Here is a 25,419-nt window from a genome sequence, read left to right on the forward strand (position 1 = left end):
CACATGCCACCCCCTCTCAGCCCTACCCACACCTCGGTGCTCTACTAGGGTCCAATAACCTTCCATATCAGAAATGTGGGGTGGGAGGTAAAAATATGAGAATGGGAGGGGTTGCATGGTTGCCCCAGGACTATGGTACCTCCAATTACAAATATGCTCCACAGTCCGTGGGTCCTTAAAATTTACCAACACACAATCACCAGTTATGGTTTTTGGCCTATGCCCCACCCAAGACAACCTGCGCACCATCAATATTTCGCTGGTAATGTGGTCTATTTTTATTGAGCCAATCAGAGACTTTGTTTTTTAGGGACATAAACGATTCCAAACTGGGATTACTTATTTCGGGAACCCCTGTCAAGACTACCAGATACAGGCTCGATTCTGGGGGCAGGTCAATTCTACATTCCCCAGAAGAGACCGCGTCGGGTAAATCCCAACTGCCTTCTTTTGACTTTACTGTGATAACCCCTACTGGAGTATTAGTAAGTGTGGCCAGAGGTGCAGATGGTTTTGCAGTGGGTATATTAAGAGTAAGTGGTACTACAGGGGGAATAGATTTATGTGTTACAATCCCCCCCCCGTAAGGTGTTCGATTGTACACTGCCCAGAGACAACACATTGTCTTTATACTGTCCGCAGTTTCCAGTGTAGCTTGTTTAATCTTGGAGAGCTGCTGCTCAATCTGTGTGAGTCTATCTTCAAGTGGCTGGAGAGAAGATCTTAGTAAGGCGCCCAAATTTGCAAGGAGAGGATCCTCCGATGCCACTGTTTCGCCGATGGAATCAGCCGCACATGAAGAGATTACTTCTGAACTGATTACAGTCAGTGGTGATGGGGCATTTATGTCCGTGGGGTTCAAAACCTCTGGCCCCTGGTGCTTGGATGTTATATCACTATTACCAGTACCTTTGGCAAGTTTGTTCTTCCTGCCTCCAATGACAGTAGCAGCCTCCCGCTTCCTCTTGGATATCGCCCCCTCACGTCTCTCCCGCAGCTGCCGAGTGTTAGGTCTTTCAGGAGAGCTAGCCGTGGTTGACACTATGGTAGTCTCTATTGCCTCTGATGGTTAGAGCTGCTCAGCTGGGGAGATATGGCCCTGATCCTGGGAGATAGGTGGACTATGTACGGTCACAAGAACGTAATTTATATTCGCTCGCATGATGGGTTCAGGTGTACGAGCATTTGCGAAATGGCCCAGGGACGATCTTTTAGCTAGGGCTAGATCTTGAGAAACCCGACGCTCCATTAAGATTATCCCCTGGTTATATCTGAGTTGGCTCTGATAATAAAGTTATCCAACCTTCCTGTTAATAATCCACTTGAGGTAGCTGCCTTACTCCTACTTTCGCGCGCTGCCATGTTACTGATACAAATCTTCACCCAGATAGGTACTTACTATTGGTAGCGGTAGTGGGAATGTGAAATGCGCCAAATGAAAGAGGGGTGGCCCAGTCGGGTCTCCTCTGAGCTACAATGGGCTTAAACGGGCCCGCCCTTGGCCCGGGCATCGTCCGGCACACGCCCGCGCGGGTCCCGCGGGGCGGGAATTCGAGGTGATTTAAATATGCTGCAAGGAGGTGGTCGGGAAGAGGACCCAGCGGTGTATGATTTTTGGGCTGCTGCTCCTCGCAGTCCCGGAGATGCAGGCAAAAGGATTCCAAATCAAGGCAAAGTCCCACTGCTGCGAGCTGCGAGCATCTCCCGCGAAGCGGGGGCCGCAAGCAGTTTTCAAGCCTCAGGGAGGTGGCGGGAAGAGGACCCAGCTGTGTATGATTTTCGAGCTGCTGGTCCTCGCAGTCCCGGAGATGCAGGCAAAAGGAATCCAAATCAAGGCAAAGTCCCAGTGCTGCGAGTGGCGGCTGCGAGTGGCTCCCGCGAAGCGGGGGCCGCGAGCAGTTTTAAAGCCTCGAGGAGGTGGCGGGAAGAGGACCCAGCTGTGTATGATTTTCGGGCTTCTGGTCCTTGCAGTCCCGGGGATGCAGGCAAAAGGATTCCAAATCAAGGCAAAGTCCCACTGCTGCGAGCGGTTTTACACTGTGGTCCAGTGTTATGCCGTCTGTGAAGTTGTGTTCACTCGGTTGGTATATTAATTTGTTTGTCTGCCTTTCACCCGCAGGCCACAGAACGATATCCGGACACAGCTCTTTCCAGTCCTCACTAAGATCGATCACTGCATTTCTTTACCTGTTACTCGTTAGTATTGCCTCTCATCCACCCTCTATACATGTTTCTATTCATGGTCAAAGGGAAGCTGATCATTTGAGGTGGGCAATAATAGCTTACCACGTGACAGATCCAGGTAGTGCAGTCTCCTACAAGCCAGCTGCTTTTCCTTTTTTTTTAGGAACACCTAATATACAATCTACTTTTGTGGGTAGGGGTTTCTGAAGCTAAGAAAGAGGAGGCTGGGCAGAAGAGCATCTTGTCGAGGTGGATAGTCCTCTACATGAAGGTCTGCAATGCACTGGCCAAGAAGCAGCCTCCGGAAGGTCTGAGAGCCCATTCCACCAAGGCTAAGGCAGCTGCCAAAGTGTTGTCAAACTTAGTGTCTGTCCTTGACCTCTGCCAGGATGTGACATGGGTATCGTTGCATAATGGAGCACTACTGCCTTTACTGCCAGGTGTGGCGTGAAGGACATTTCCCCAGCTCAGTTCTGCAAGACATTTGGTCTGAGCACACTCCACCTTGTGAAAGTACTGCTTTGGTATTTATCCTAAGTTGAGGAATGTGTCTTTAGATGTATCCATCAAAAGTTACTTACCTTCAGTAATGCAATTTGTGGTGGATACTCTATGTAACCGCAGGCTCCTCACTGCACTTTCACCTCCACGTTTTGTGGAGAGTTCTCTTTTTTAACACCTCAAAGGGTCACAAATTGGTACTCAGCAAATTGTAAACATCAACTATTCATATTCTGCTTCCAGCGCTGTGGACAGGTAATAGATAAGAAACTGATGTCTGCACAGAGGAGGGGTGCTTATACACAGCTCTGCTTCATCACTTTCAGGACGGTATGGAGCCGACGGGGAGCTGCACAGCATCATCTAGTAGTGCACAGCAGAAATGCTACCAATTTCTCCGGTTACGGTCTTGCAGTAAGCAGGGTATTCTAAGGTGAGGAATCTACGATTAGAGTATTCTCCGAAAAGAGCAACACCAAAGGTAGGTAACTTGTTTTATTGAGAAAATGTCAATGGTTATTGTGGATTTTGATGGCAGACTGAAAATAGCATTAATAACTATCAAAGTGGTTCAGAATTTCAGGTCGCTCTGTGGAACAACGCACTGCTGCACATGAGGTTGGATATTTAAAGTCTCATGGCTACAGAATACGTTTCTCTAACTACGTGGGGAACCTGTGCCACACATGAAATATCTTTCTATTTCAGCCCTTATTACTAATTTTTCCCATTTGGCAATACCCCTAATTGTTTTTAAACTCTTTATAAGTTTACTGTCTGCTCGTAGCACTGGTTGTGGGGCCAGATTTACTGCAAAAATAAAAGTGACTCCTAACAACTCTTGGCGCGCACAAAAATAAAGGATAACGGGAGAAGTTTCTTAAGTTACCTTTGCCAGCCTGTCAAAGCGATTCCTTGTATGAGACCAGAGACCTTGCTGTTGGCTACTTGCAGCCACAGGAGATGGTTGTCAACATGATGTCTAATGTTGGTTAAACACTGATTCACCCCAGTGGCCCCTTTGAATGCACTGGCAAGCCACATTTTTGAGAAGCCACATCGCTGGTATTTCTCCACGAGTTGTACTGAAAAAAAGAGAAAGTCTTAAAAATCGCCACACAGCAACAAACAAACTGCAGATAACGTATTTTAGGGGATGCGGTTCTTAGAAACCTCATAACATCATGTGATCCTTATTCTGCTCTAGGATCTAAATATACTTCTTACAATTTTGAAATGTAAATTTTACCTCTAAGAATTTTCTACAAACAATATTTTGACCTTTTGTGCTACCATTTTAAAAGTTCCTACTCTGACACAGTTAATCAAGTGTTCCTTATATATTATCTGTTGCCTGTTTGTTCTCCGCTCTGCATGTTTCCTAAAAAATGTTGCATCACGGAATTTTACTATTCAGAGTTCACTCTAGATTTTTTAATTTCTTGCATAAATGTCAGCTATACAGCACATTTAGCTTTTTGCATAGAGAATTTGCACTAATCCCACCACTGTCATGTGCAATAGCAGGGAGTTAAAACAGGAAATCTCCCTAGGAATGTCACTTTAGCACTTTCTTAAATATCTCCAAGAGATTCTATGCTAGTGATTATCTGAGAGTTCTATTGGACCCACAGATCAGTGCAAAGTTCACATGGAGCTCTGAAACAAAAAAATAAGGTTTTCGCCATGGCCAATAGGGAATACAGCAACTATTTCATTTCATCCAATCCCAGCTTTATCTGGGCCCCTTGCGCGGCCCTGGAATAAGAGCCTGACAGAGAAGGTAGATTTGGGCTAATGGTCCTTAACAAAATTTGCTCTTTGTATTCACGAAAACTAACCTCGTGTAACAGCTAGGCGTACTGCATTTCCACTTGTATTTATTTATTTATTGAAAAGTTTTCTATAGAGCGAACATGACCCTTGGGTATCAGAGCGCTTAACAACATATGGAAATAGGTTAAAAACACAAACATATATAATATACAATATGACTGTAAAGAGAATAGTCAGGCATAATTCCAAACCAGGTCGATTTAGGAAGATAATGTAACGATAAAGATAAATAAGGACCGGAACATGTTTAAACACGAATATATAATGCTATGAGGTAGGTTAGGGAGAGATTCACAGTTGCTGTTGTGTAAACCTTCACAGACCCTCATTACAAGATCCATGTTAGTTCTGAATTGAGGATTCCGACAAGTACTTCTCTGTTAGTTAATGTGGGGTACGAGTAACTTCACTGGAACAGGGAATAACCCTAAGACAAAGGAATACCTGGTCCAATTTCGTGGCCCAAATCTACACAGATCTGCCCTCTGCTTTGAGCAGGTGGTAAATGGTGTCAGGGCTTTTTTTTCTTGTCTGCATTAGGAGCATGTAATATTCCAGTAAATAAGGGCCAGGAAAACCAGGAAACCTGTTGCTGCCTATAGCCCTCTCCCGCTCAGGGCACCTCGTAATGAGGGTCATAGTCCTGAAATACTCAGAAGATAACTCCTGACAACCAATAAGTAATCTTGCATTGGTTCCACAATATTAAAAAGCAACGCTCCTCTCGAAAACAGATTATATTTTTTCATTTACTTTCTCAGTCCTGCCAAGTATAACGCATTTCAGTGTGGTGCTCCGCATCACCGCACTGAAATGCATTGTCACGCATAATGCATGAGAGCTGTCACAGAAAGCATGCTGTAAGCAGTGTGTTCCAGTTGGCAGCTCGCATCAGTGCTTGCACAGGTTGCTCAGCTCCTGTAGGTTTGGGAGTCCTCCTAGCAACTCAAGCTTAGCGTCCGAGAGTGGCAGCCAGTGCTGCCACAATGTATCTTTTGTTATTTCTGAGGGGGCGCGCAGCAGGGCTCTGAGTCACTAGACAGTCCGAGTGGCGCCATAGCCCGCCCAACGTTCAGTGTAGCGCGTTACAGGAGGACGTCACGTAACGTCCTGCTTCCAGAAAGTGCAGCCGGGAGTTAGTTAATAACTTGTTCGTGGGCCACTCGGGGTAATCATGGTGCTACGCTGCTCTTCGCACTGACCAGTCACTCAGACTGCCCTGCCGGGACGCGCGCGATGTGGGGGGGAGGCAGGTTGAGGAGCTAAATGGACACGCCGCTTGGGCCGGCCAACACGAGGCAACATGATGCAGTTAAGCGCAGTGAGAGGCTGAGGGCCTGTCGTCACCGGTGCAGTCACGCTGCCTTAGCCTGGGTAGAGAAGAGAGTGAAAAGACGAACTGTAAGTGAACTCACTATAATTTGACAGTCACTAACACTATCTAATCTAATTTTAGGAGTGTGAAATTTGTATTCTAAAATTGCTGCAGCAAGCGCGGGTGCTTTCATTATGGAGGCCGAACAACTTGGGACAGGCACAGCAGCAGTCGGGCGCCGCGGCTCCCCAGGACAGGCACCAGCAGCATTCAGTGGTGCACAGCCAGGAGTGGGGAGTGACGTAGAGCCTGATTATAGGGTTTATTCCCAGCCAGGTCCGAAGAGGGGTTCTGGCTGGGGGATAATAACAGGCATATTTAATTTTTGTGTTTCCGTCCGTGGGAGAGATGAAGAGCAGGCCTAGCCAGGGGTTGGTGGAAGGTGGCAAGGCAAGTTCACAAAGAGGCCCCCCCCCGCAAACTGTGTAAGTCTTAGGCAGGTACAGGCAGGACAGCTAGGAGGGCGTGGTATGCAGTGTGCAGAAGTAAGCAGTTCAAGGACACAAACATGTTCTCTAGACTCTAGCAAAGCAGCAGACACCACTGCAGGTTCGGGCATAGGAGCTCCCTGGGAGTGCTCAATGATACTATTCTGCCTGGTAGCGCGGGTTACTGGCCCTGTCCAGTGGCGGTTCAACATGTTTCTGGCAAATAGCTGGAATATCTTAAAATAAACAATTCTGTGCCATATATGTTTTTCAAACTAGACTTACAGCCTGCTGCATGACACACATTGGTACACTCGTAGGTCATAGCACGGGGCAACTTACCGGACCCTGACCAGGGTGGTCGGACGCTGAGCTTTAGAATTATTACTGCTAGTCAGTGTCTCAGAAAAGGTATTTTTTATATAATACAGCCTACATAGGTAGGCTATGTGTACCTCAGTCAGTCTCTTCTCCCGAGGCTTGTCCTAACCCCAATCCCAATCATGCCTCATTGTACTGTAATGTTATTTGCTTAAAAATGCCAGGCAACTTACTCTCAGCCACAGGTTAGTAATAGCTGGTGGCGCCTTACTGTAATCAGTAAATTGATTTTTATTACATGGCTCAATGTGGATGTTTTGGCCGAATTGTGACCCCTAGCTATGTGTCGGCCCTTACATGTCTGGTGCTTTCCGGCTATTTCAACATCTTCTTAGAGTTTCTTGTTGCTCTAATGGGTGTAATTTCCTAATATTAATATGTTTCCCTCGTTTTCATTGCTTGATTTTGTTCGGGAGAAAGTGTCACTCATAGTAGTTGGAATGTCACTCATAATTACACAGACATTTTAAAAATGTCACACACAGCAATCTGAAAACCTTGGCAGCTATGCTTTATTATTATTATTATTATTATGTTTCTTATATAGCGCCAGAATCGACCCCCGAAGGGGTATCTCCGCACTTGCCTTGGGAACCCGTCCTGGCTTTTCCTTGTGAGATAGCCCCTACAGGGCATCCCCAAGGTGAAAGCCAGGCATCCCGCCGCGGGGGGCCGTTGTGGAGATTAAGCAAGCTTAATGCCCAGAGTTGCAGAGTGTGAACCCAAGATTAGGTCAGGCACCTAAGCGAGAATTATCGAGTCCATGGACATTTGAGCTCAAGACCCTGCCGCGACGGGAATTGAGCCCTGGTCCCGGGTCTGACCTCTGCTTCAGGGTCTGCCTGCTCTAACCAGTGAGCCACACTTCTCCACTTTCTTCTTTTTAGCAAGGCAGATTTATCGTACAAAATATCACTTCATAATGAACTATTGTCTCTGAAACAGTGATGAATTTAATTTATAGTACGTCAATGAATTCCAAATTAAGAACAGGAATATCCGTCTTCCGAACACGTATTTTTTTGGGGCTAGACTTACAATTTCTCTACAGGCAACAAACTGCATGATGTTCTGTGGGGTACCAGTGATGCCCCTGAATTGTTGCAAGATTTCATTTGTTTCCTTTCACAACTGCCTCGTCACCCACGGCTTTTAACCCAATATACTTGAAATACTGCTATTAAATGCAAACTTCCATCTAATTTTCCGAAGGTTGGAGCATTTCATACCATTTCCCTGGGGTTGTCTGGCACTTTGATAGGGTGCAATGGGAGACTGGAATCAACATTTTCACATTGTTCCCCCATTTCCCTGCTCGACCAAGAAAATAAGAATGTAAACGCTTTGAAGCAGTCATAATAATGCTTGCTCCTCTGTGAAAAAACATATTTAGCCCCTCTATTAGAAACCTTTGCTTTCCATGCAGAGGCTCAGGGTTCTATACGTACTTCTGTTGTCAACGTCCAGGTCAGAAACATAGTCCCAGATCATCGGCTCCACCAGTTTTGCCAGGCCGGACTCTGCAAGGGTAAGAGACTAGTCAGCAGCATCACACTCAGCGCCTTCAGTCACTCAACACTGCACAGCTATTAGCTGCACAGATCCAATCTGCCCACCTAAACCTAGAAAAGCATCTTCCACAAACAATTCACAAGAGTCACTCTTCATAAAGATGATTATCATTTTATCACTTATTCATAGCTGACTCACTGCTCAGAAATGTATCAACGAATTTAACTTAAGAAAGATTTCAGATTTATTCAATAGGGAGTTGGAGGTGACTTAACCAAAACAAATCGACCACACAAAAATTGGTTTACTAATGCTGTGAAATAGGCCTGCAAAAAGAATCACATCCTTATAAATTAGACAACAATTGAATTTACAGTTCAAGTAATGCATTGTTTTTGTTTAAAAAATATATTTCAATCGTATGCAGCCAGAAAGAAAAAAAACATACTGAGGGCTGGAGGTAACTTCTTGTCAGAACCTTTAACAGAACAATCCTATTAATTGTTAGTTGGATACAGCTTCATGTGCTGTCTTTATGTTGTAATATTTGACTTGAAACACTGCTCTCTATCAAAGGAAAAAAATCCTACTTTCACATATAGGGCCCATGCATGGGTAATGGGAAATCTACCCCTGCAAGAAACTGATGGCTAATTCTTTCCAAGAACTCTATTTTTGTGGAATAACACCATTGTTCATCAATTGTAATGAGTAATGATGTAATTAATTTTGATATGAGTCGTACATTTCTTCCCGAATAATGAATTAGAATAATGTAAAAAGCATTGGGAATGCAAATGGGTGTCGCCTTTGCGAGATCTATTGTTTTTGTAAAAAAAAAAATTTGGGAGGGGGGGGAAATCTTTTTCATGAACTTTTCTCATATCATCAGACATTACAGAATATTGTTCAAATAGCATGTGGTAGAATGACCATTTCACAATATAATATAAGGCCGGCATTAAACACAAGAAGGGCATTCAATTTGAAACACCTGGTCCCGACCCACCCACCATCTCCCTGTATTTCAGCCAAGGCCCCCAGATCTTTTTCCATTTCTTAGTGCATCCTCTACTCTTATAGATGGTCTCCTCAGCTCTCTGGCACTAATCTAGATCTCGCAACCACTGATCCCATTGAGGAGGAGCCTGCGCCCCCCCAACCACTAGCTATATTTCTTTTTGCAACACCGGCTGCCAGTGCCAGCCAGATCTCATTATGTCTGGACCAGTCAGTGGCAACCTTAATCATTAATAGTAACCACCTGGGCTCCCGCGGAACCGGAGAGCCCTCAACCGCTGCATCATATCCATGCCCTTGTTCCAGAAGGACACTATCTCGGGGCACTCCCATTATATATGATAGAAGGAAACATCAACCAGACATCTCCGCGCGCAGAGGGCCGACTGACTTCTACCCCAGGTATACAAGTGAGTGCGAGGGTAGTATTCTCGATGTAGAATTTTGAGCTGCACTAACCAAAATCGGATGCAAATTGCTATTTCTCGTGGGCTCTGCAGGGCATCCTGCCAGTTGTCATCCTCCAGGGCACCTATGTCGCATGCCCATTTCTCTTCCAATGACACTAAAGGGTCTGGCAAATTATTTATGAGCTTGTGATAAATGGTGGAAGTAGGCTAGGGTCAATGCAGCAATTTTTAACTTTGCCTCTAAAGTAGGGAAGAAACCGACAGGAGCTATGCTACAAGTGTATAAAGCAAAAAGCCTAGCCATAGCGACTAATGGTAGTGAAATCTGGGGATACGCTGCTACAGATTCCCTCGGTAGTGGAAAATGGGTTCTTGAAACGTTTATTATGTGTTCCGCGGGGGACCTCGAACTTAGCGGTACACGAGGGGGGGTTTCCTACCTAAGTGATACTCTTGCCTTGTGTCCCTTGATTTTCTGGCTAAAGTGCTGGTTGAACGATGATCTAATCCTCACTCATTTGATTTTAAGAGAATGCAGGTCCCTAGATAATGTGGCTCGCATCACCTGGTTTAATTATATTAAAAGAGGGTTTGAATGGATTGGGCGGGGCGTTTTATTATCCAATCTAGATGTCTTTGTAAGAAAGGATGTGGAATTAACCAAGACTGCCTTTCTGAGCTGAAGGCTAGCAGATAGAGAAGCAGAGGAGGCCCGAAAACCTAGTGTCCCGTTATACTTATTGCTTAAATCAACGCCATTGACGGAACCATATATCATGGAGTCTTTGACAACACATGAGAAATTCCTTTTTACTAGGTTTCGGATGAATCTCTTCCATCTTCTGCTAGTCAGACCTAAATAGGCTAACAGAGGTCAAGTGCTAGCTTCCTGCGGCTGCGACAGAAAGTCTCCGCAGGACTTGCTGCACTTTGTGTTCTTTTGTAAAATGCATGAAGTACCCCGTAGGCATTTTTTATTTCCAATTTTTAAAAAAATGAATTTTAAACAAGTTAGACCAGCTCTTATGTATCTTCAATTGTTGAAGGATGATTTTATCTTTTTTATAGTAGGGTTTTTAAAAGTATCTATGAAATCAAGGCACTGTATGGATATTTAGAGTTTGTTTATTTAGATATGTTTTTAGATGATTTAATGTACGGTACTGGGCTTTTTTTCTTTTAAATTGTGTCAATAACCTATTGTTTTTATGTATACTGCTTGGGTAACTTTTATGGTTTTTTAAACAAAAAAGAATTAAGTTTATTGACTGACTAGTGGAAGTAGGTTTCTCAGAGATGGGATCGAGGAGCAGCCTATCCTCCATGGGGGAATACTCCGGAATGAATGTGCGGCCCCAGATGTGTGAGCTGTGGCGTGCGTGAGGCGCAGGTAATGGTGGTGTTGTGAGTCATGCAGATCATACACATTTTTCAGATATTCAAACGAGCGGGGGTTGTTCCTTTCCATGCGTCTCCCAAGTATTCGATGCCTATGAGTTTCCAACCCCGAAAGCCATTAAGTCTGGTCACTTCTGCAAATTGCTCACCGAGCCATAGGGGGGTTCTGCCCGTCAGGGAGCCCATTCACCTCAGAAATATGTTCGCCTCCCTCCAACACTGAACCACCACTCCTGTGGCCAGTCCGTCCGTGGCCTGCGGGCATATAACAATGGCTCGCAGTTACCACCCGCCATCACCAACCGGTCAACTCTGTAGGCGGGTTCCAACCTGTCCGCGTACACCCAGTCATTGACCACCTGTAGCTGGGAGGCCCAATAATATAATTGGACGTCTGGAAGGACCAGCCCCCATCGTACACCCCCCTCGTCAGTTTACGCAGCGCAATCCTGGGTTGCCACTATCCCAGAGGAGCGTCCGCACAGCCTGTGATATCCGTTTGAAGAACCCGGGTGGAATCGGATATGGTGTGTTTTGCAGGATATATAGGAGTCTCGGCAGTGCTAGCATCTTAAACACTGCAGCTCGTCCCATGAGGGAGAGAGGTAGCGACCGCCAGTGGCCCACATCAGTTGTCAGGTGCAGCAGATGGGGCTCCAGGTTTTTGGTGTGGAACTCCGCTCTATCCCTGGTGATGTACACCCCAGATACTTGAACCCGTCCACAGCGATTGATGCAGGGCACCTGGTCGATATCCGCGGAGAAGGGCCAGAGAGCGGGTAGATTACTGACTTCGCCGAATTGATTTTATATCCCGAATAGCTATTGAAAAGTTCAAAGAGATGCAGCGCCTGTGCCATCGACTGGTACGGTCTGGCCATGTATAGCATGATATCGTCTGCTTATAAAGAGATACGCTCTTCCCAGTCGTCATTCAGCGCCAGACCTCAGAACGACCTGTCCCTCCTGATCCAGTGAGCCAGCGGATCCAGGGCTAAAGCGAACAGGAAAGGGGACAAGGGGCATCCCTGCCACGTGCCCCATCGGAGTGAGAAGGCTCTGAACACTGTCCCATTAACTCTCACTCTGGCTATCGGCTGCTTATACAGGGGGGAAATTTGTTGTTAATGTTTTTAAGACATGTTCCACAGCAGAGCAAACTGGGTGTAACATAGTTTCAAGTCAAGAATAAGCAATAAGACACGGCCAACATTGATTGCTTCATAGCACTTTTTTAAAGCCATGTTGCACAGCACCCTGCACTGCGGTGCAATAGGTTAAAATAAAGCAAGAGGAGGGAGAAACATGAAGGGGGATGGGGAAGAAGCAGCAATAACAGACAGCGGAAGGAGTGGGGTATGGGGAAAACAAAATGAGGGAAGTGCGGGAGAGGAGAGAAGGAGTAGCAGATGGTGCAAGATGATTGGAGGCAGGGGAAAGCTGAATCACAGCGTGAGCAGAGCATGGGCACTAATTAGGTTGAATCAATCTGTGCTTGGTCCATGCTCCACAAAAAGGAATGGAAGTAATGCTTTCCTGCACAAGAAGGCTGCAAATAAGAGTGACACTAAAGCCAACAAATGGTAAGCAGTTGACGTACTCCAAGCTCTTTATTGTCAACAATGTCTCGCATGCAAGAGCGCATGCAATGCATGTGCTGTCGGAGGCTCAACCTAAAATAAGGTGCTCCTTGCCAAAAATGTAAAAATTCATATACTAAGTGTTAATTCTTGCAGAGCAACTGAGGGTGATTTTTTTTTTTGCCAACAAGATGATTGTTCTGCTAAAGGAAACCAGCTGTCTGGATGCATGCCAGGAAGGGGGAGTGAGGCTGCTCTGGCACTTATACTAGAAGAAATGTGGTCGATCGTGGATAAGGGTAATGCTGATGGAATGATCCTATTGAATTTGTCCACAGTGTTTATTTAATACAGTAGGTCCTGATAGTCTGATTGAGAGTCTTGTGGATTAGGACTAAGAGATACTGTGATGAATTGTTTTTCCTCTTTTCTGATATGTCAATTCTACTCAGGGATGATACCTCTTTATCGATCAAGCCAGCAGGAAGTTATATGTAGATTGCAAAAGGGTTCTTCCTTGTCGTCCCCAATGTTTAAAATATATGGGTGACCTTTAGTCCCTTTTGTCAAATCTTTTGAGTGTTCTGTGGTTTCCTAAGCAGGCAAAACCCAAATGATCTTAATATTGGATACGGAAGCCCAGGTTTCTTCTGGAAACATAACTGTGTGTCTGACTTCAGTGCAGTCCTGGATGGCGAGACATTTTTGGCAGCTCAATTTGAGTTAGATTGAGTTCATATTGGTGGGTAACTATGTGGCCAGATGGAGCAAGGCTTTAGGCTCTCGGCTAAAGTAAAATCTTTGGGTGTTCTTTTGGGCGAGCATCTTTTAATGAATAGGCAGATTAAAGCTGCCTCATCCTCCTGCTTTCTTCAAATTGAACCAAACATATGCATTGGCAATTGCAACTACAACTGGTATGTTGGAAGTAGACTGTAGCAATTTAACTTATTTAAGCCTCCTGTAGTCCTCTTTAATAGCTCTGCAGAGAACCCAAAAAATGGTGGTCAGATTCATATGCGAGCTAAAAACATTTGAGAATGTTACTCAAGCAAGAGTTGACCTGCTTTGGCTTGCTTTTAGGCAGATGATTATCCTTAAAGCTTTGTGCCTAATGTTCAAGGTCTTCAATAGGCTTGAAATATCTCCGTTAGAGGATCAATTTGAGCACTACCAGCCATGGAGTGATCTCTGCTCCTACTCCCAACTACTATTTGTAGTACCTTGGATTAAAAATACCAGAATAGGAGGCAGAGCATTATCTAATTCGATCAATCAGTACTTATTAAGCACGGCTACTCAACTGTGAGGGTCTCAAGGCGCTGTGGAGGGGGAGGGGTTGCAGGCCCGACTGGGCGCTGTGGATCAAGCCAGGTCTTGAGATCCTTCCTGAATTGAGTCGGAGACGGGGAAATCCTGAGGTGGAGAGGGATGAGGTTCCAGGATTTGGCAGCGAGGTAGGAGAAGGATCTTCCTCCGGTCCCAGACTTGCGGATTCGAGGGATGGTGGTGGGAAGGACCAATTGAGCGGAGCGGAGCGGAGCAGAAGTGTCTGGAGGGTATGTGGAATGAGAAGTGGTGGGTCAGGTATGCTGGTACGGCATCGTGAAGGGCATTGTAGGCGTGTGTGAGGAGTTTGAAGGTGACTCTTTTGTTGACTGGGAGCCAGTGGAGTTCTCGTAGGTGTTTGGAGATGTGGCTGTGGCAGGGGATGTTGAGGACCAGTCTGGCTGCAGCATTCTGCACATTCTGAAGTTTCCTAAGGAGTTTCCGGGTGGCTCCAGCATAGAGACTACATTTGGGACAATTACTCTCGAACAAACGTACTCTAGCGAATAAACTAATTCACTGTTACGTGTCATGTTGGAAGACCCTAAATACATATATTTTCCCAGGGTAATGTTTTCTTCAGGTATGTTTTTGTTTTCTTTTCCTTTGTTGCTACTTTCTTAATTTGTGTTGGTTTTAGTACCAAGATGCCTGTTGGGGTAAATAAGCGTCCTTTATAAGTGTCTTTTCTATTATATTCTACTACTGCTCACTGACAGAAAAGATAGATCATAAAGAAATAACAAATACGAAGTTGGATAGTTAAAGGAAATATCACTGCATGAATTTTAGCCTCACTAGTGATTACATAAGAAATAAGTCAAATGATATTTTTAAAAATGTGTGGAGAAAATCTTCATATGTTTGCAAGTATTGGTGATAATTGCCACGACAGCCATTATAATGAGAAACAAATCTTCCTCAAACTAAGATTTTATGAGGAAGATATAAAAATCCGCAGCACTATATTATAGTTCAAGCAGACTCAGACTGTGGCAGCGGTAAGTAGTGGCAATGAGCAGCAATTCCCGCTCCCAGAGGATTGCAGCCGTGCTGCTCTGTACTACACCAGAGGCTCACCAAAATACAAGTGTGGTACATGGAAACAACCCCTACAGCTAGGTAACTGGCGGACTGCTCTACAGTACATATACAGTAAGAAAAGCACTTATTTTAAGATCGAGAATATATGATGTATACAGCTACCGTATTTTTCAATAATCAATTTATGTGATCAGTTCTCCCAACATTGTTTCTGGAGCTGCCAAAATCCCACTACTCCAAAACATAGACATCTCTTTTCCGAAAATGTCACTCTTCACTAATACATTTACAATTACAATACCTGTCACGACATCTTCATTCATATTGCGAAGCATGTCATCCCACATGATGGGGGTCACAGACGGGAAGGTGGTGACCACGTGCTGTGCCACAGCCTTTGCGTGGTTCAGGAAAAGTTGCTCCATTGTGCACTCCCCTTCACTCAGACACTGCCTGGACTCTTCCCCCTCTCCAAGGTAATAGACCTGTCAAAAAAAAGAAAGAAGAGAAAAATGCTGTGCAGGTTGGGGTCGGGGGGATATGGAGAACGGAGGGATATTGTGTTGTTTCAAGCCAGTGCCCCTAGGTGGGTTGCAGGGCTCAGGCCCTGCTGCCCAACAGGTAACTGCCCAGGTTTTGCTGGGTTCTGGGAGGCATAAAGACGGCAGCCCCTCTAACCTATTGTTTAACTATCCGTTTACAACTATACTCAATTCAATGGTGTTTTTTTTATCAAACTCAGAAGGCTGAAAGGCTGGGTCAACTCAATCCGCATTCATGTCTCTGCCCTGCGACTTCACACAGACTGTAGGAGAGGGTCTCACGCGAATGAGTGAGCTGAAATAAGGTTTAGACTGGAACAGTTAAAGTGCGCTGCTGGTCTTGTGTTACCTGTATGCCAGTACATTCAATTAAACGTCTCTTAAGGGATAAAAGTCTGCTGCCACTGCTCAATTAAACTCTAGATTGCCGTTTTTAGGTTTCGCCTGGAGTCGGAGCTCCTAGCTCCGCCCAGGAGAAATCTTATGTCCCTACAGTGTAGGGCTTAGTCCCGCCCTCTGTTCCATTGGCTAGCTCCATAAATGGAGGCTAGCCATTGGAACAGAGATCTGTCCGTCATGGCCGGACCAGATTCGTGGGCGTTCCTGAGATTTTTTCGCTCTCCGCCTCTGCGATGTCGTCATCGCGGCCGTGGGCGGGGTTTATTTTTGTTTTTGTCGAGGTTGCTTTTCGTCATTCCGCTGCCGGAGGAAGTCCAGGTGAGTGCTTTCCGTACCCCCCTCCAACGGAGAAAGCCTTCCCGACCCCCCCCCCCGCTGTCCGTTCCCGCCCCCCCCCTGTCCGTGTGCTTCTACCCGTTCCCCCCCCCGCTGTCCGTATGCCCGCCACGCAAGCGACAATTAGTAATAATAATGTTCCATCCATTGTATTTTACAAGCCGGCGTCCATTACTGCTCTGCAGTAAAGTGTTAACGTCTGAAGCAAGCACGGTGTCTGCGGGTGCTGTTAGATAACGCAAATCTAGTGGCAATGCAAAGTGGCGCTGTACAGGGGTGGGGGCCGGAGGGTGTACGCCACAGCTAGCTAGGAACATAGGAAAAGGGGGTGCTATCAATCCACGAAGTGCAGCTTAGGGTTCGAGGAATCTCGAAATAGCTTTGCGAAAACCGTTTCTAAAGGATTTCGGAACAAGGTTGGTCAGGAGAACTCCAAGCTGTAGAAATAGGTGCAGTTTTTGTTTACTGACAAAAACATCAAATTGTTGTACAGTTTCAGTTTTCAGTAATCTCATTTGATGGAGCAACACAATTTTATAATATTACTGTGATCAATATAAACACTAATGTACATCCTGTTCTTCAGTCACTCGTATGACAATGATGTGACTTGGGCACTTTGATATTTGTTGAAGCCAAATGAATGACACCTACTACAGCCAACACCCGTTTCATTCCAAGGATCTTTTTCACGGCTAGTGATGTTTTGAAGGGAACATGCAATGTTCAAGTCTTGCACAGGGATAATAAAATGTATATTAAACAGCAAATTATTGTGTGAAGGTTTTATCTAATATCCAATCAAATGAAACTGGAGTGATTTGAGCGCAGCAGCTGGTAGCAGTGAATAAGATTGGTATGGGAGCCCGTATACCCGTTAGTTCTAGCTGTTCCAGTGGGCAGCAATATCACCAGCCTCATGTGCTTTGAATTGACATCTGCAGAAGCTACTGTTTACTTGTCAGTTCACGCTTTGCCCTTTTTAAAGATGTGGGTCAGTAGCCTATAAACATGGTCAACTCCCTCAAAACATGTTTGCTGTAATGTTATCAGCTGCATTCAGTGTGTTTAAAATGCTGAATTATCACTCTATTTTCTGGTGTTGGCTCTAGGGATTGCTCCGCCCCATAGTTTGAATTCATAGCGGCACCTCCATTAGTTGAACTGAGTCCCCTCCTAAAAAAAAGTTCTGGCCTATTTGCCGACTTGCAATAACACACCCCCCTCTTTCCGCCACACACACGGTACCCACCAGGAATGATCCACGGGCTCATGGAAATGGTCTGATAGAGAAGCTGAGATGGAGAGAGGCGCAGAGGTTGAAAGGGGGAGCCATGAAAGGAGGTGACAATCAACTAGGAGATGGAAATAGGCTGAGATGTGAGTGGGCTGAGAAGAAAGGGGGTGGAATTTTAATGCAGATACATATACATGCGAGAGATGAGGGGGCTAGAGGAAAGAGGGGTGTGTGAGCGAAGGGATGGAAAGAGAAATAACACGAAATAGAGACGAGTCAGGAGATACGGTTAAGGAGGGAGGCGCATATGGCAGAGATACAGGGGTGAGAATAAAGAAGAGATGGGTCGAAAGAGAAAGCAGCAAAACAGAGAAGATGGGAGCCCGGAAGTGGGGGCGGGGGGTATGAGGTGAAGAGAAGACGTGAGCCTGTCCTAGCTCACATAGAGGGCTGAACGTGGGGCCTGCATTGCTCCGGAGAGCGCCAGTGAAGCTATTGCCATTGTAAATGACAATGCCATTTATTTATCTGTTTTCAAAACCAACACATAAATAAAACGTTTGTCATTCAGTAATGCCAATAGCTCAAACTTTTCCAAAGGCGAAACCGTTGCATTGTAAATGCTTGTTTTCACTGGTACTTTCAGTCTCAATCCGAGTGTAAATCAGAGTCGTTTTACGGCATACGGAAAGTGTGCTCTGGCCCAGGCCCCCAGCCCTTCGGGGGGGCCCTGACTGGGCTGCTCTTTTCTACAGACAGTCCTGTCCCGATAACCTAGAATGATTCTAAAACATAGATTGTTTAAATACTATTTTTCTTTATTTTTATTGCAGGTGATGTATGGCAATCTATTAAAGACATTTTGCCGAGAAATGCTGTGTTAACTTTTATTATGGATGTGGGATGGCTTCAAAAACTTTCATTTGGATCAAAACCGGAACTCACTCATGAGAAATGGAGGTGGGTCGCAGAGGTTGCAGTCATATTTGTGAGCTGCTGTTACACTAGAATTTCGAAAACACACACTGTCCCTGAATGTTAGATGAAAGCAAGTTTAGAATGTGGACCAGTGTGCCTGAGCAGTGTCGTGATCTGGCCAAAGAGGGCAGGTAAAAGCTGACACCGGATCATAAATTCAAAGCTTTTCCGAAAAGGGCCCTCCAAAATACATTTGGCACAGGGCAAAATTCCTAAGGTGCCCCTGGTGTAAATTTCAGAGGAGTTTTACTCGGAGGCATTTCCCAGTAGCTTAGCTTTTGAGGAAACCACATTCTTCTACAAAAGACAAGAAAAACAGAAGGTCATCCCTGGATGTTCTCCTGCATGAGTATTTCGATCAAATACAGGAACTATGAATATATCCAACTGGTTGCAAGATCCTTGAGAATCTTGGTTTAAAAAATAACCATTTCACATTTCCTCTGATTGTTTTAATATGAATTACAATTAAAAAGAATGGCACAACTTCATTTGGATTTTAAAATGTTGTTAAATCTTATCTTTTTTCTTAACAAGAAACAAAATAGGCAATGTGGATAAAAGAAAAAGTTTACACAGTCATAATTAGGGTGCAGGCTGCGTCAGCACCCCGGAAAGAGGTGTATATACAATTAGAGCACAGTCTTTTTCGTTGGCAGTAAAGCATTGTCCTTGCTGTACTGGGGAGGATGGGAGGCTTTTTCTAAATTTAATGAAGAGACACATTACAGAGAATTGAGATGCAAGGGAAGTAACTTAAATGTTGGCATGCCTTAGGTACTACTATTAAGATCAGTTTACAAAATATGTTGTCTTGGTTTTATCTCCCGGTTAATGAAATGCATGATAACCCTCTGTTGTTTGCAGGTAACAGACAAAAATCTGAAAGCTCTTAAAGAGGGAAACACAAGTAATTTTGTTTTGACAGGTTTATTATGCTTTCTGAAGACTAAGAAACCTGCTGTTTACATGACACTTCCTCAATCATTCCTGTGTCATGGCAGCTGGCAACTGACAAGTTCCCACATACAACAAATTTGTATTTATAAATTGCAGCTAATGCTCAGTATAGAGCCTCCAAGCTCTAAAATCTCCAGGTGAACCGAAACCATAACATAGTGACAACAAAAGAGGTGGGAGAAACAAATAAAACCAAAGCTGGTTTTGAACAACCAGGTTTTAAGATTGTTTTTAGAAAGCAGGCGAGAACTACCATTGCGCAAAGGGTAACAGGAAGAGAATTCCATAACTTTGCCCCAGCAACTGCCCCTGAACGGCTTCCGAATCGATCAGTACAAAATTTAGGAGGACGGATTATGAAAGCAGTGGCAGATCTTAAAGACCTAGCTGGAGTATGAAACTTAAAAAGGCCTTGAAGCCTGTGAGATCCTTCTATGAATGAGCGAGGGAGTCTTGAATTGGATTCTTTTTAGTACTGGCAACCAGTGAAGAAACCTTTGAATTAGAACAGTGTCTGGGAAGATGGAGCAATAATCTGGCTTCGGAGTTCTGTACTATTTACACTTTGTGTATGAGTTTCTTGGGTAATCTAAGATAAAGCAAATTAGGAAGTGATAAAGGCATGATTCACTATCTTTCTAACTGGAAAAGGTAAGAAAGTTAATGCATTATAGAGATTAAAAAACAGACCAAAAGAAGGTAACAGTAAGATTCAAGACCTGATTTTTAAAGGAAAGCCTGTTGTCAAGTTTGACTCCTAAGGTCTTGACTACGTTGGCTGGAGATGAAGAAGAACTGTGCTCTGACGCCTGCCAGGGGTCATTCCAGTGATAATAGTTTTTTCTAAATATTAGCAGCTCTGTTTTATCAGAGTTCAACTTTCACTGGTTTTCGTTCATCCAACTGGCTACTGATATTAGTCATGAAGAACTAAAGTTGAGTATGGCTGTGGAAGTTAGTGAAATAAATAATCAATTCCATATCATCTGGATAAGACCTCACCTCAACCCTGTAACCACAGACCAAGGCCACCAGTGGGGTCATATAGATGTTGAAGAGCATAGGGCTCAAAGATGATCTTTACAGTCAAAGGCTATAGAGTCCGAGGAGAAAGGAGGGAGCCACACAGGCTGAAACCTCCTGGGAAGAAAATTGAGATCCAGGCAAGAGCATCTCCACCAATCCCTATGTCTGCTAACCTCTGTAATAAGATGGTATTGCATATAGTACCAAATACTGCTGACAAGTCTGACAGGACAGCCTCTAAAGCAAACTGGGAAGAATTCAGAAGATTATTGGCTAGAAGATACTAGGAAAGTTGACAATTAATGTGCGTTTCCAGCATCTTGACTGGCGCTAGAAGCAGAGAGATGGTCTTGTAGTTCTCTGGCATATTAGGATCAGAGTAGCACTTTTTAGGTTTCGCTTGCACTGTGCTTACGAGATCGTTTGTAATTAAAGAAAAATCTTAAAAGGGGAACCGTCCACCTAATACTTACTCTTACTTACCATTCATTAATTCCAACGTCGCTCTAATTTTTGTGTTTCTAATTGGTCAGCACGTCATCTTCTTTTACTTTCCAGGCTTCCTACGCTGCCTGTCCATGCCATGGCGTGAAGATTGGCTTAAGTATGGCTTCCAGTTACTGGCAGTATCCTTCCACTGGCTGTGGTCTCTGAAGGTACTTTTTTCCATTTATTCTCAAGCACTCCATACGAGTGGATCTGTAGGCTGCCTTCTCTCCTCCCTGGCTTGTTAACCCGCCGACCGCCGTTGTTTTTAAAGAACCATCCCGCTGCTTATAACCCACACGTCCTTCTCCCTGCTCATTACCAGTTTACCAAATTTACCAATATCTCTGAGTGCACTAAGAGAAGCTGATATAAGTGCTCAGTTTATCAGTACTCAGTTTATCCACCTCGGCTGGATGTAAGGTGGAGCCTCCTTTCAGATTTTCAAACTCGTAATCCAGTTCTATATCTTGCACTCTTCTTTTACCTAAAAAGCGTTCTTCTACCATGGCAGGTTTGGTCTGAGCTAAAAAACAACTACAAGTAAATACAAAAATATGTGGTCTGATTAAGTTTGGCCTCATTTCTTCGTTATGATAATATGACGTGTGAGCTAAATCATCTTTTACAACATCCTAATCTTACTGAGGACAGGTTTTACTGATTGGAGAGGGCACGAAGACTGTCAAATATCTCTTATCAATACCATTCTGTAACATCTACAACTATTAAGAAGCATTTCTGTAGGTCCAAATGCTGTATGTAGGGCTTTGAAGAATCTAATTGAATGTCTCAGTGGGCGGAATAAAATATCAAGCAAAAAACAACACAAACCAGGCCTGTTAGATGGTAAATTTTGGCAAAATTTGCTATTTGTCATCTCTCCCTCTGTATGGAAAAGCTGGAGGCACAAGTGACAGGCAGCAAAACAAGCAAAATGTTTCACTTCGTATGGCCCAAGTTATTGCCAATCCTCCAATTAAATCTGGCTTTTGTGTTTGGCACAGAATTATATTTCATCCATCAGGTAAATTAAATGATTAAGGAAGTTACTATCAATGAAACATGAAAAGAAGGAAACTTACTCTGCCTATTCATTTCATACATAGATCTTAATCGAGCGCTGATGTTTCTAAGTCTAGACTACTTTCACATGGTGTTGTTGAGTCTACTCAAAACACAAGTGTACAAACTACAGAGAGGACAAAACAAAAAAGCCTGTGAAACGCATATCATGTTCCTTAATAATACTCCACTGCCTTGCAATCGATGAAAAGTTAGCATTTAGAGGCCTTTGGACATGAGCTTGAGAAAGATCTTACCCACTACCAAATCTATCAGTTCATTATCTTATAAGGACCTGCATACTAAAAATGTGCCTTTATTGCCTAATGAAGCTTGGAAGAAACCTGGTTTTACATTTGAAGAAAACTTTTTTAGGACCTGTTGAATAAAGATTTGTTTCCCTAGACAGTAAGAAGAGGAGTTGGAGGGACATTGCTTTGTGAATAAACTCTTAAGGTGCATTCTCTGGGGCAGCGCCAAGAATTTGGAACTCCCTTCCACCACACATCAGAAAAATCTCCTCTATGCCTCTCTTCAAAAAGGAAGCAAAATTATTCCTGATGAGCAAATTCCTACCTTAAATCAGTACAACCATGACACAAGATCGTCAAACCCCAAACTACATCTACTCTTGGGTTCCGCGTAGTTAAGACCTACATGAACTTAATTGTATTTTACTGCTCAGAACATTTCTTCTCAATGCTGCCACGAGAAGTGAAGACCCACACGAACTAGGATGCTCTTCTATTGCTCAGAACATGTCTTCTCAATGCTGCTACTCCTTGTTACTTGCAGACTATGTTTCTTTGTATGCAATGTTCCCCTTTGAATGTGTTCACCTTACGCCTTATGCAAAGCGCTCTGATACCCTAGCTTGGGTCTGGTTCGCGCTCTAGAAAACTATAAAACTAAATAAATAAATACAATAAGTACTGTATTTGTGTACTCTGCTTTGTGGTGTTGTTGTACATAGACTTTTAATGATTACACCACAGTCATTAACATCAACACAGCTAACACCCCTCATCAATACTGATGGAGAGCCTGCATCAGACAGTAGTACTCTTTTTATGTGCCACCTAAAAGATTTTCCTGGCAGGAATTCTCTGCAGCAGCTTGAAGGAAAGAGGCCTGCCTAATGTCAGAGTAACTTCTGGTAAATGTCCATAATTATAACCTAAAATCCTTCGAATTAGGCCTTTGCTTTCGTTTTCCGGTTACCCCATGCTTAACCTTAAAGCAGCTTTTGCTCCCTTTTCCGAAATCTGTAACTTCCCAATGAGGACTCTGAAAAAAAAAAAACTTGCGAAAGATGTGGAACACTACTTTTGTTGTGACCAGATAGCAGAATGTAGATATTCTTTTGAAATGCCTACCCTGAAAATGTCTGACTAGCAATGTCTATGGGTGCAAACCCTTCTAGTCCAATGGAAAACATTAAAATATCACTTATATCAGATGAAAAATCTCTAGACAAAAAAGATGTGAGGGGGGGGGAGGAGCCAAGCTCGACATCGTGATGGCCGCACGGTAGCTCGGCTCCGCCGGCCTCCCTGCCCAAACTCGACTATCCTGTCACCCATTCTGCCCAAAAAGGATAACAATTTATATACGAAGTTCTGCTGACACTTACCATCCATCCTGGTGGATCCGGCGTTCAGTGGGTCCGCAGCGGCGTCCTCCCAGGAAGTGCGGCCTCCTTGGGGTGGAGACCGGGGTCTTGCCTTCAGCGGGTTGCCGGCGAGACGGTGTCGGCGGCGGCCTCGGGTGGAGGATTGGGGCCGGCCGGAAGATGCTGTTGTGCGAAGAGCCCGGAGGCAACTGAACGCGCCTGGGACTACCGTCCGGAGTTCCAGAGGTGAGGTGCGGCAAGTTGTGTGTGGGGGATGCCGTGTTGGTGGCTCCCCCCTTTGTTGCCTTGTCCGGCCATTCCGGACTTCATCGCTCGGTGACGGAGAGTGATTCCAGCGGAGCGGTGGCGCTGGCGGGTCCCCCTCTTTTGGTGGTTCTCATTTCTGCACCGCGGGTGCTGTTTGTGCGCTTGAGGGGGATCCCGCGGGGGCCCTGCTGGTGAGCCCACCTCTGGAGTTGGTTTCGAAGGGACGGCGCTGTATTCGCAAAATGGCGGCTGATGCCGTGTACTGTGGAACGCCCCAGGATGCCGAAGCCTTGCCTCTGTGCTGTGCTGGGACCTGCACTGGTGAAAATTGCAAAAAACACAGTTGATGGACAGAATGTAGAACAATGTCATACATTCACCCCAGTACAAGGATCTGGGCCTAAATCCATCGTTTTTTTGCACTCCACACCACCCTGGGTTAGACACTGGCTATATGCAAATCAGCTCTGACCCTGTGCCTCATGGGAACAGTCCAGTCCGAACTACCAAGCCATGTCTTTCCCAGACCGGAATCAAGCATCCAAGGACCGGTTTCTGGCTATCAGCCTTCATCAGCCTGGATAGCTTGACTCCAGTGGTGTGGAGAGCCTGGGACTCACGTCTGAGCATCCCCAGCACACTCGGGGTGAAAATTGCAAAAAACACAGTTGATGGACAGAATGTAGAACAATGTCATACATTCACCCCAGTACAAGGATCTGGGCCTAAATCCATCGTTTTTTTGCACTCCACACCACCCTGGGTTAGACACTGGCTATATGCCAATCAGCTCTGACCCTGTGCCTCATGGGAACAGTCCAGTCCGAACTACCAAGCCATGTCTTTCCCAGACCGGAATCAAGCATCCAAGGACCGGTTTCTGGCTATCAGCCTTCATCAGCCTCGATAGCTTGACTCCAGTGGTGTGGAGAGCCTGGGACTCACGTCTGAGCATCCCCAGCACACTCGGGGTGAAAATTGCAAAAAACACAGTTGATGGACAGAATGTAGAACAATGTCATACATTCACCCCAGTACAAGGATCTGGGCCTAAATCCATTGTTTTTTTGCACTCCACACCACCCTGGGTTAGACACTGGCTATATGCAAATCCGCTCTGACCCTGTGCCTCATGGGAACAGTCCAGTCCGAACTACCAAGCCATGTGTTTCCCAGACCGGAATCAAGCATCCAAGGACCGGTTTCTGGCTATCAGCCTTCATCAGCCTGGATAGCTTGACTCCAGTGGTGTGGAGAGCCTGGGACTCACGTCTGAGCATCCCCAGCACACTCGGGGTGAAAATTGCAAAAAATACAGTTGATGGGCAGAATGTAGAACAATGTCATACATTCACCCCAGTACAAGGATCTGGGCCTAAATCCATCGTTTTTTTGCACTCCACACCACCCTGGGTTAGACACCGGCTATATGCAAATCAGCTCTGACCCTGTGCCTCATGGGAACAGTCCAGTCCGAACTACCAAGCCATGTCTTTCCCAGACCGGAATCAAG

General features: G+C 44.9%; 1 protein-coding gene across 3 annotated transcripts in view; it reads right to left on the bottom strand.

Annotated features, from left to right (window-relative positions):
- The window catches only part of HEXD (hexosaminidase D), a 231,832-nt gene that overhangs the window by 92,905 nt on the left and 113,508 nt on the right, over positions 1-25,419 (bottom strand). For all 3 annotated transcript variants that reach the window (XM_086930654.1, XM_086930655.1, XM_086930653.1), the window contains exons 6-8: positions 15,300-15,483; positions 8,154-8,225; positions 3,575-3,770 (exon numbers count right to left, since the gene is read on the bottom strand). In XM_086930654.1, coding sequence (XP_086786780.1) covers positions 3,575-3,770; positions 8,154-8,225; positions 15,300-15,483 — 452 coding nt within the window. The remainder of the gene's footprint in view (positions 1-3,574; positions 3,771-8,153; positions 8,226-15,299; positions 15,484-25,419) is intronic.

The sequence above is a fragment of the Lissotriton vulgaris genome, chromosome 7 (assembly GCF_964263255.1).
Source record: "Lissotriton vulgaris chromosome 7, aLisVul1.2, whole genome shotgun sequence".
In the NCBI taxonomy this organism is placed as follows: domain Eukaryota; kingdom Metazoa; phylum Chordata; class Amphibia; order Caudata; family Salamandridae; genus Lissotriton; species Lissotriton vulgaris.